This window comes from Suncus etruscus, chromosome 17 (genome assembly GCF_024139225.1).
Source record: "Suncus etruscus isolate mSunEtr1 chromosome 17, mSunEtr1.pri.cur, whole genome shotgun sequence".
Taxonomy (NCBI): Eukaryota; Metazoa; Chordata; class Mammalia; order Eulipotyphla; family Soricidae; genus Suncus; species Suncus etruscus.
In genome coordinates this window covers 30140987-30153359 of record NC_064864.1, presented here as the reverse complement: position 1 = coordinate 30153359, position 12373 = coordinate 30140987, and the positions used below count along the sequence as shown (strand labels likewise).

General features: G+C 39.9%; 1 protein-coding gene across 1 annotated transcript in view; it reads left to right on the top strand.

The window, feature by feature from the left end:
* Positions 1-12373, top strand: part of GLUD1 (glutamate dehydrogenase 1) — a 45050-nt gene that overhangs the window by 30257 nt on the left and 2420 nt on the right. Inside the window, exons 6-11 of the mRNA XM_049790391.1 lie at positions 1810-1989; positions 3107-3244; positions 3532-3669; positions 4347-4427; positions 5240-5363; positions 8316-8407. Coding sequence (XP_049646348.1) covers positions 1810-1989; positions 3107-3244; positions 3532-3669; positions 4347-4427; positions 5240-5363; positions 8316-8407 — 753 coding nt within the window. The remainder of the gene's footprint in view (positions 1-1809; positions 1990-3106; positions 3245-3531; positions 3670-4346; positions 4428-5239; positions 5364-8315; positions 8408-12373) is intronic.

The following is a 12373-nucleotide window of genomic DNA, read 5'->3' as shown; positions in this document are numbered from 1 at the left end:
GGGCGGGGGTCACACCCGGCAGTGCTCAGGGGTTACTCCTGGCTGTCTGCTCAGAAATAGCTCCTATATGGGACACCAGGATTCGAACCAACCACCTTTGGTCCTGGTATCATGAATTTTTATGAGTTCATTCTAATAGGTTGGACTTTTTCATCTTGTCCATTTTTGCGGCCACGTCTGACAGTGTTCAGTGTTTATTGCTATGCTCAGAGATCACTCCTGAGATAAGAAAATGTAATTTAACTGTATGTGAGACAAGTGCCTTTACCTCTGTGCTATCATTCTGTCCCCTACAGTTAATTCTTTGCTGCCATTTTTTAATTGAATTTGTAGATTAGTTTGGTGAAAGTTAAACTTTACAGTAAATGTTCTATCTTGGAGCACCAATACTCTATTTTGGTCACATGCTCATGTCTTTGGATAGAATTTTTTTTTCACATTTAGAACATATCCAGTGGTGCTTAGAAGAAGCTATACCTGCCTTCCTCATGTCATGCTCAATAAATCATGGGGTGCCAGGGGTTGAACCCAGGGCTCTTGCATTCAGAACATGAGTTCTAGCCCTTTGAGGCATTTCCTGATCCCTTAAGGAAGATTTTAAGACACTTGTGGGTAGAATATATAGATATATTAAACTAGTAGGGCTTAAAATTTATTGAAGGGAGGGGCCGGAGAGATAGCATGGAGGTAAGGCATTTGCCTTGCATGCAGAAGGGCAGTGGTTCGAATCCCGGCATCCCATATGGTCCCCATGCCTGCCAGGAATGGTTTCTGAGCGTAGAGCCAAGAGTAACTCCTAAGTGCTGCCGGGTATGACCCCAAAACCAAATATAAATATATATATATATAGAGAGAGAGAGAGAGAGAGAGAGAGAGAGAGAGAGAGAGAGAGAGAGAGAAGGGACAGAAGTTTTATGTTGAACTAGCTTTATTTTTATGGCATTATAATTTGTACTTACTGAATCTTAAATTATTTGGGGTCCATGCATAGCAGTGTAGAGTGGGAGAAGACTAGTACTGGTTTGGCGTTTGATTTGCTTTGAAGTACCTCCTCACATGAATATTAAAGTTAAATTCTTTTTTTTGTTTTGTTTTGTTTTGGTTTTGGTTTTTGGGTCACACCCGGCAGTACTCAGGGGGTTACTCCTGGCTCTATTCTCAGAAATTGCTCCTGGCAGGCTCAGGGGACTATATGGGATGCCGGGCTTCGAACCACCGACCTTCTGCATGAAAGGCAAATGCCTTACCTCCGTGCTATCTCTCCAGCCCCTAAAGTTAAATTCTTAAAGCCCCTATTCCATGAAGAAATCTCTTTTAGTTTTATTACATTTTTAGAAATAGAAGGGGCCGGAGAGATAGCATGGAGGTAGGGCTTTTGCCTTTCATGCAGGAGGACGGTGGTTTGAATCCCGGCATCCCATATGGCCTCCTGAGCAATGTCGGGTGTGACACACACACACAAAAAAAGAAGTCTCAAAAAATTGATGAAAATATACCTTAACAGGGGCCGGTGAGGTGGCGCTAGAGATAAGGTGTCTGCCTTGCAAGCGCTAGCCAAGGAATGACCTCGTTTCCATCCCCCTGCTTCCCATATGGTCCTCCCAAGTCAGGGGCAATTTCTGAGTGTTTAGCCAGGAGTAACCCCTGAACATCAAATGGGTGTGGCCCGAAAAACCAAAAGAAAAAAATATACCTTAACCATACACTTGGACTGAACATAGTATTTTCATGGAGATGTATTTCTATGTAAATATTTATTACAGATATACTCCTTGATATTTTAACTTTAGTGTTTACTTTTTATTACAGGATATTAACGCTCATGCCTGTGTGACTGGTAAGCCCATCAGTCAGGGTGGAATTCATGGACGGATCTCTGCTACTGGCCGGGGAGTCTTTCATGGAATTGAAAACTTCATCAACGAAGCTTCTTATATGAGCCTTTTAGGAATGACACCAGGATTCGGAGATAAGACATTTGTTGTTCAGGTGAAATCTTTGTTTGCTTAAAAATAACACATGGAGGGGCTGGGCGGTGGCGCTGGAGGTAAGGGGCCTGCCTTGCCTGCGCCAGCCTAGGACGGACCGCGGTTCGATCCCCCGGCGTCCCATATGGTCCCCCAAGAAGCCAGGAGCAACTTCTGAGCTCATAGCCAGGAGTAACCCCTGAGCGTCACAGGGTGTGGCCCAAAAACCAAAAAAAAAAAAAATAACACATGGTGGGGCCAGAGCGAAAGCACAGCGGTAGGGCATTTGCCTTTCACGTGGGTGACCCAGGATGGACCTCATTTCAATCCCCTGTGTCCCATATGGTCCCTCGAGCCAGGCGTGATTTCTGAGTGCTTAGCCAGGAGTAACCCCTGAACCTCACAGGATGTGGCCCAAAAACAAAGAAACAAAAAAAAGTGCTTGATATAACAGCATTTTTTAATGTTATTATATTTGTACTTTTTTATTTGATTCTTTTTACCTCAAGTTGTAGAATGGTTTGTTCCAAGATAATACATGATTTTTTTTTTTGCTTTAATACCGTTATTGTGACTAGAACCACTTGAAGTATTTTTGAGATACTAATTTGAAAATTAGAAAATCTAAGTCTATTATAGGGAGATAGATTTGCATGATCCAGATTTCAATTTTCCATAAGAATTTACCTGGTATCCTATTATTTTAATGTTCCTTTAAAATAAAATTGTTATTCATTCCAGTCTTAACCTTTTTATAGCCTTGGTTGTTTGGTCACAGCACCTAAGAATCTAAGCACATTCTTTTTGCTTTTTGCTTTTTTTGGTTTTGGACCACACCTTGTGGTACTCATTATTACTCCTGGCTCTGCACTAAGGAATTAGTTCTGGTGGGCTTGGGGGATAATAATGGCATGCCAGGGGTGGAATCCAGGTCAGCTCTGTGCAGGGCAAGCACTACCTGCTGTAATATCACCCGGACCTGGGTTATATATTCTTAAATTTAGAAATGTATCATTAGAGATAAGTATTTTTTGTGAGAGTATTTTGATAATGCTTCCAGAATATTTATTGATCAGAATATGACTCTTATCATACTCTGTTAAGACTTTGATATTTATATCATGCATTATTGTTCACAGGGATTTGGTAATGTGGGCCTGCATTCTATGAGATATTTACATCGTTTTGGTGCTAAATGTGTTGGTGTTGGCGAGTCTGATGGAAGCATATGGAATCCAGATGGTATCGACCCAAAGGAACTGGAAGACTTCAAATTGGTATGTTAATCTAGTATCTGTAAAGTTTGACTACCTTGAATATTATAAAGAGGTAAGTTTTAGGGACACAGGACATAGATCAGTGGTGCAGTTATGCTTTCCAAATAGACATAGGTTCAATCCCCCAGCACACCAAGAAAAGGCAAAAATTCTATTGAAATTTTTTATTGATTATTTTTAGAAATGCAATTCAAATAATTCTTAATAAATGAGTCTTCATATTATAGATACTTTATATAAACATTTTACTAATTCAGCTGTTAATTCTCGTGTCTAATTAATTTCAGCAACATGGATCAATCCTGGGTTTCCCCAAGGCAAAACCCTATGAAGGAAGCATCTTGGAGGCTGACTGTGACATATTGATTCCTGCTGCCAGTGAGAAGCAACTGACCAAGTCTAATGCACCCAAAGTCAAAGCTAAGGTGAGAGAAAAATAGAGACAGGTTCAGTAAACATGTTAAGAGTTACCTAGGGGTAGAGAGGGTTTTAATTGGGGACTGGAGAAATAGTGGCTTTGCCTTCATGCCGCTGACCCCTGTTCTATCCCTGGCATCCCATTTGGTTCCCAAACTCCACTAGGGCGGACTACTGATTATGGAGTCAGGAATAATCAATCCTTCAGCATTGCTGGATGTGGCCAGAAAAAAAATTGGGGGGTGAGGGGGTTGGGCCACACCCGGTAATGCTTGGGTTACTCCTGGCTATGCACTGGAGGGACCATATGGGACGTCGGGGGATTGAACCACGGTCAGTCCTAGGCTAGCGCTGGCAAGGTAGACACCTACCTGTAGCACCACCGCACTGGCCCCCAGAAAATTTTTTAAACAAAGGCCTGTAACTAAGTTTCCTCTTCTTTAAAAAAATTTTTTTTTCTATTAGTATTTCTGCTATATAATGCACCCAGGTATGTAATTTAATGTCTTTTACAGTATTCACAGAATTCTACAACTGACATTATGGTTTACCTCTTAAAACTTATAGCAAGTAGTAAGGTAAACAGAAAAATGATGATAGTTCTTAAATTCTATACAGAATTAAGTTAGCCTTCCAGTTTAAATTTGACAGTTTTACTGCATTTCTCTGTTTCTCATTTTTGCAGATCATTGCTGAAGGTGCCAATGGGCCGACAACTCCAGAAGCTGATAAGATTTTTCTGGAGAGGAACATTATGGTCATTCCTGTAAGTCTTCTCTGTGTGCCAGGTTCATATTTACTTGGCACCATAATTACCTTTTGTAAAGAATTAAGGTAACATGTGAATTGTAAGTCTGTTCTCCAAAGCTATAATGAATTGTTCATCTTTATATTGTTGTAGAAGCATTGTCTTATGGGGCTAGAGAAGATCTCAGAAAGGAAGGCACTCGTCTTGTATATGACCTCAGTAGCTACAATCCAGGTTCAAATTCCTGCAGCTGCTGGGAATGGCCCCTAAGCACACAGCCAGGAATGGCCTTTAAAATATAAATAAGGGCCCAGAGAGATAGCACAGCGGCGTTTGCCTTGCAAGCAGCCGATCCAAAGGTGGTTGGTTCGAATCCCGGTGTCCCATATGGTCCCCCATGCCTGCCAGGAGCTATTTCTGAGCAGACAGCCAGGAATAACCCCTGAGCAATGCCGGGTGTGGCCCAAAAACCAAAAAAATAGATAAATAAATAAATAGAGACCAGAACATTGGCACTAGCAGTAAGGCGTCTGCCTTGCGCACGCTAGCCTAAGACAGACCATGGTGCGATTTCCCCCAGCTTTCCATATGGTCCCTGAGCCAGGAGCGATTTCTGAGCGCATAGACAGGAGTAGCCCCTGAGCATCATAGGATGTGGTCCAAAAAGCAAAAAAGCAAAAAAAAAAGTGTTTGCACAGTCTAAAGCTCTACTTTGATTTAAAGTGAGTTCTTGTTTTCATTGTAAGCTATTAGTAAACCTGTGGTCTCAAAAAAAAAAAAACCTGTGGTCTCATTTCTTACATATCTTGCTGTCATGTTTTTCTGTATAGGATCTCTACTTGAATGCTGGAGGAGTTACAGTATCTTACTTTGAGTGGCTAAAGAATCTAAATCATGTCAGCTATGGCCGTTTGACCTTCAAATATGAAAGAGATTCTAACTACCACTTACTCAGTAAGTTCTAATGATTTTGTTTTCCAGAAATAATCTCTGGAGGACTGGGATGTGGGCTCGATGGTAGAATGTATCACTTGCTAGGTGAGCCTCCCCTGGGTCTAATACCTAGCACTGCAAAAATAATAATAATAATTACTGAGTCAGCAAAAGACTGGGAAAGAAAATTATACTTAGATGTCTAGTTAGTTGCTATTTTGTAATCCTAAAGAATTTAATCACAGAATAGAAAACTACATTCTGTCTTGCAAGGCTTCAGGGGTCCTCAAACTACAGCCCGCTGAGCACATTTATCAACCCGTCTGGTGTTTTTTGCTGCAGCTGCCTGTCCTGCTGAGCAATGCGCGTGTGTGGGATGTGCTCTGCACTCTCCAACTCCCCTCCTTTCAGTCTCTTGACTCCTCCTCTCAGTCTCAGGCAGGGGGCCTCAAACTATTGTTCATATATTTTTTTTTTTAGTATTTTTTTTTTTAATTTTTATTTTTAATTATGAGAACAAGGGTGCAAAGAAAGAGGACAAGGTAAAGTTACAGTGGAAGGACAATCACCCATAACATAATTCTCAGAAGTCCCCTTGCTGATATCTTAACTTTGAAATTTCAGCCAAAGAACATTAAGATAAATAAGACAGAATCCATGTACAATTACTTTGTCCCTCAAGTCCCCAGATTGTAACACATTATAATATTTCTTAACAGTACACAAGGCAATCTAAAGCCATAAAACTTACGTAACTCCTTAAACATTACAGGCATAGTATTTTCTTACATTTTCATATACATGCATATTAGCTTAAGTTAACCTCAAATTTTAAGTGAGTTCTTTTTAAGGATTAGAGTCAAAGGAGCACAGTAAAGATGGTGTTAGAGTGGCAATTGTTGTTTGCATAGGCCCACCAAAATATGAGGGACATGGAAAGAAATAACCTTGGCCTAAGTACAAAGCGACCAGACCCCTGAGGTTTCCTGGCACAAGACCAAGTCTAGGCTCCAGGCAAGCTAGATCGTCCAATACAATACATTGCCTGTAGTGCCAACACACTTTTATTTTTCACACAGTCTCTGTTGTTGGTATCATGTTTCTGTATTAAAGATCCTGGAATCTGCATATCTTACATTGAAGTCAGGATGTGGAGCATCCTCTCCTTTCACCTCACAATCAAAGGGCAATGCAGGGAGCCCTGTCCTGTAATCAGGTCGTTGTTGTTGTTAAGTCTTCTCAGTGTTAAGGGAAGTCTCTTTTGATCAGGTCAAAGTCTGAGCAGTGTAGGTCTTCTGTGGTAGAGGATTGCTTCCAGGTGATGTTATAGACCAGCCTGGATGTTTCATGGATGGCTTTCTTGGTTCAGGAGAGAATGGGTTATGCCCTTTCTTCTGAGTCTGTGCCAGGTCGTTATGTCAATGTTCAGGGTGTAAGGTCCCTTTGCACTACAAGATTTGTGTGTTCCAATCTCTATTAGATAGGATCTTATTTGTATGTATAGTATTTTCCCATTTTAATGTGCCTATGCAAATAAGAAACAATGCCACTTGGTGTTATTGGCGCATATGGGGGCCATAAGAACAATTACAATGATTCCCATGACATGGTTCAATCATAAGCATTAAACTGGGGGACTCTTCCACAAACATTCCTTGTTAAACAGCTCAAAAAGAGAAGATAAAAAGTGGTTAGAACCATCACTGTATAAGAAAATATTTAGTAAGAACTATAGCTGTCAGAGAAAAAAAATATTCTAAAGAAATACGTGTCCATTTTATGTATCTTGAAACAGTTTAGGGTTGTCACACAATGCACAGCTTTGGACTGTGATTAGGATTGTACACTACTGAATTTAAAAAGAGTAAAGTAGGTTAGTGATGTTTGAGAGGGGGTTAGAGAGTTAAGGAGTAAGAAAGAGCTTTGTAGGGGTGCGGGAAAGGGAAGAATACAAAATGAACATTCTGTATACGGAAAACATAACATAAGAAAACATAGATCTTTTTAAATTATAGTTTATCCCTCCAACCGCCTGAGGGACAATGAGCTGGCCCCCTGTTTAAAAAGTTTGAAAACCCCTGCCTTAGACCAAAATAAACAGTTTATAGCTATACTATATATTAATCTCATATATATACATATATATAAATGTTGTTTGTAACATCTGTTTATATGATGTTTCCAGAACGTAGCAAACAATTAGTAATATAAAAAAGGTTGAGATATTTTTTGTTGGTTAGCGGTTGGTTTTTTTGATTTTGGGCTACACCTGGTGGCATACAGGGTTTACTGTACCTGGCTCTGCACTCAGAAGTCACTCCTTGCAGGCCGAGGGGCCATATGGGATGCCAGTGATCAAACCAGGGTCTGTCCCAGGTTGGCTGTATGCAAGGCAAATGCCCTACCTGCTGCACTATCGCTCCAGCCCAAAAATATTATTATTTTTTAAACCTTGAACTCCTGTTTTCTATTTATTCATTCATTTTTTTCCCCTCTGTTCTTAATAAAGAAAGGCAAAGACCAAGCTAGAGAATATTTTGAATCATCTGAAGATAATACTATTTTTATTTCACTAGAGTAGCCTCTAGAGTAGAACAACAGTAGAATTTTCTTAAAGCTGAAATAAGACCAAGACCTCCAACTGAGCTTCAGTGCTCAGCCTGCTCTTGAGAATCTGGGTGAAGTGGTCCTTTTCATTTCTTTTTCCTTCAGTGTTTTTCAGCAGCCAAGGAAAAACCCTGGTGATGGGTGTTATGGAAACAAAGCAGTGACCTAAATTCACATTCATAGAGCAAGTTGGCAGTGCTTTATTCCCTAACTTGGTCTTCAATGATTAACTCATAGAAATGTTTGGAGAGCTCTAAAACTCTTAGTTTGGGGCCTATGAATATAGTTTGGAGTTACTTTTGGTCCTATTTTTTTACTTTTTTTTTACAAGCCATATTTTACCCCTAATCTCCTATTTTATTACAGTGTCTGTTCAAGAGAGTTTGGAAAGAAAATTTGGGAAGCATGGTGGAACCATTCCTGTTGTACCCACATCAGAATTCCAAGACAGGATATCGGTGAGTGCACTCCTGAGCTCATAATAAAATTTATAAATGTTACTGTTCACTTCTTTAGACTAGCCAGTGTATTTACTTGAATTCTGGAATAGTAATTGAGATAACAGACACTATATGAGTCATGTGTGCTTTTATATATTCTCCTTTCGTAATGGTTTCAAAATGGACTATTGGGGCAGGAGAGATGGTACCATGGGTAGGGCATTTGCCTTGCACACAGCTAACCCAGGTTTGATCCCTGGCATCCCATATAGTCCCCTGAACCTGCCAGAGTGATTCCTGAGTACAGAGTTAGGAGCAAGCCCTCTGCATGACCAGGTATGGCACAAAATGAAAATTTAAATGGATTTGGGGCCGAGCTGTGTCGAAAGCGATAGGGCATCTATCTGCCTTGCCCACACTAGCCTCTGACAGACCGCAGTTCAATCCCTCGGCATCCCTTGTGGTCTCCCAAGCCAGGAGCAATTTCTGAGCCATAGCCAGGAATAAACCCTGAGCGTCACAGGGTGTGGCCCAAAAACAAACCAAAAAATGTTTTAAATGGGTTGGAGTTCTAGTTTAAAACAAATAATTATGGCTTTCTTCTGCTTTTGGTCTTTCATAATATAGATGAGTCAAGGTTGTAGGAAATGTTTCTTAACTCCTTTAAGTTTCTAAGAAATAAAAATAATTGAAAAGTAAACATTATACTAATATGAAAAATTGCATTTTCTATGTAGGTATGAGTAAGAATTAAAACATGTTAGAAAGGTATTTTTTTTTAATTAGTTATTGACAGGTTATAAAGAGAAGTTAGTTGAGCCAACCTGTTTGTGCCTAAGGGACACTCCTGGCTCTATTTAGTGGTTACTCTGCCACTGCTTTCTTCTTTTGTTCTGATGTGCACAGATGCAGCCTTTGAAAAATTTGAAGTTACCAAAGTGTTGCTACCCTTTACATAACATAATAATGTCCCCAGTGGTACCAGAATAAAATAAAATAATTACTAGATCAGAGCTCAAAGGGCTCTGCACCTTCTTTGCTTTGTGATTTCAATCCCCAGTATCAAGCGGTGCCCCAGCACTGCCTGGAAGAACTCACAAGAACAGAGCTGAGCTTGGAATAGTGCTGAATATCTGGGTGTGATTTAGAAGCTAAAAAGTAGTTTTTAACTAGGTTTGTTTAATAATTGGATTATTATATATATTATATTATTTGTTATAATAAATTAATATTATGTATATGTTATTTTATATAATTTATGTTATATATTACATTTATTATTATTACTATTATTATACAAAATGTAGAGTTGCCCCGCACACAGTCAACCCAGGTTCTATCCCTGGCATCTCATATGGTCCCCAAGCTTACCAGGAGAATTTCTGGGTACAGAGCCAGGAGTAACCCCTGAGCACTGCTGAGTGTGATCCAAAAACCAGTAATAATGATATATTTGTGTTAAGGAAAAGTTATACTTCATCTAATTAATTGGGGGGGGGCAGACCTGAGGATGCTCAGGGATTACTCTTGGCTATGCGCTCAGAAATCTCTCCTGGTTTGGGGGACCATATGACATGATCTCTCAGTGCTGGCAGGTGTGGCCAAAAAAAATTTTTTTTAGACTTTTGCCTAATGGAAAAGAATTTTCTTTAGAAAATGAAAAGATGGGGTCAAATAGATAGCATTTTGCCTTGCATATTGGCATCCCATTTGGTCCCCTGAGCCCTACCGAGTGTGGCGCAAAAAAGAAAAGATGCTCTTACCTCTGGGGGGTACTATTCCCTAATAAACCTTCCTTCCCAGAGCCATATTAGTCCTCCAGAATTCCCTGACTTGTTGCTGACGCAGTATCATCACATTTTCATGGTTTTTTCTGTAAAACCCCTCTACATGCCAGAAACTTTCTACATCCTTTGATTAAAAGTAACTTAGAATGCATTGGCAGAACCTGCTCTTGTTGATGCTCTTAGATGAGCTTCTTGCTCCTCCCTGTGGTCACCCCATACCCCATATCCCAGAACATTCCTGGTACGTAACAGTCACTACCATTTAAACCTTAACCTGGAATGCCAGAAGACAGAAAGACAGAGCCCTGATGACTTTTTTATCCTTGAGTAATCCTTAATGGTGCATTGGTTACCCACCCACCCCCTTTTTTTTTTTTTTGTTTTGGTGTTTTGGTGTTTTGGATCTCACCCTGCGGTGCTCAGGGTTTACTCCTGACTCTACACTCAGAAGTCACTCCTGGCAGGCTCTAGGGACTATATGGGATGTTGGGATTCCATGCTATCTCTCCGCCCCCTCCATCTTTATTTTATTTTTTAAGTGGAAGGTCTCTGCCCCTGAACCACTTATCTTTTGAGTTAAAACATTTTGACAGTCTGGACCAGAACAATAAATAGCACAGTGGGAGGTAGGATGTTTGCCTTACGCACAGCCAACCCAGGTTTTATCCCCAGCATCCCATATGGTACCCCAAGCCTGCCAAGAATAATTTCTAAGCCAGAGCCAGGAGTAACTCCTGAGTACTGCTAGATACGTCAAAAGAAAGTGACAGTCTCATTTAGCCTCGTATTATAAGTATCTTTATATACTCTACTGCTCCCGCTAGAATATGAACTTCATTAAATGGAAAAGGTTTATTTTTGTTTTCTGCTATGTTCCCAGTGCCTGATTCATAGTTAAGTACTCAGTAAATGTTTTCTCTCTTTTAAACGAAGTTCATTGTAGATACCTTTTGTTGGTAATCTAGTTTTATTTTTTTATCTGGCGTATCAAAAGGTTTATTTTTGTAACTTTAGTTATCAGAAGTGTTAAGATAGGATATTTAATCATCCTAAAATATTCATTTTTTTAATATTTTTTATTGTGACCAATGTGAATTACAAGCCTTTCGCAGTTTTTTGGTTTGTTTGTTGTTTGGCAGCGCTCAGGAGTTTTACTTGGCTCTACATTCAGAAATAGCTCCTGGCAGGCTCAGGGGACCATATGGGATGGCGGGATTCGAACCACTGACCTGCATGAAAGGCAAACACTTTACCTCCATGCTATTTCTCTGGCCCCTCACAGTTATATTTAAGGTACATAGTGACAGTGAATTAGTGCCAGTGTTGTTCTTCCTCCACCACTGTTCCCAGTATGCATCACATACCACCCCTTCTACCCCAGACTGCCAGTGTAACAGGTCCCTTCTGTTATAGCTTGTAGATTGGGTTCTCTTGATTCTATGTCATTGACGTTGGGTTTGGTGCTTATGTCTGATCAATTTTTATTTCCACTCAATGTTCATGCGATTGTTTGCTCCTGATACTGTACACTTTTTTTCCCTCAATTTTTGAGGCATCCTAAAATATTCTTAAAAAAATTAGAGAAATCTGATGAAGCAGAAATTTAGTGAGACAGATAATTGGCATAGCAAAAAGATAGACCTTTTGATCATCTGATCAAAGACCCTATTCTCTGTCTAACTCTAAAAATAGCAACTGAGAATTACAGAGTAGAGGGAAGTGGGTGCCCAGAATGTGACTCAGGGTCCTGAGTTGGATGGTCTTGGGCACTTTGGTGATGATGAGCTGATGTCACTGTCTACACCAAAGCCATAAACATCTAATGTTAAATGGTTAAATAATTTTGGTCAACTTTTGATTGTTTTTTTAATCAGCATAATTAAAGGAATAATTAAAGAGCTGCTGATAGAGAGGCACGATCCTATATTAACTGCCATAGGTGGTTACTGCACTCCAACATAAAGAACAGTGTTATGGTGTATCTGCCTCTCAGATGGGGGAAAGTTGCTGCTTGCCTTATCCTCCTTGAGCCATACTTTCATGTGTTGATTGTATGAATGTGGTCTAATAAGTACCAGGATACTATGTAGAAATTAAGTATTGGTAACTGTAAGCAATTATTTGGCTGCATATTGATTTAAGGATTCTGTGTCTTCTTACTGATATAAAGTGTGTGTCTTTGTTGTTAAACTTAAAT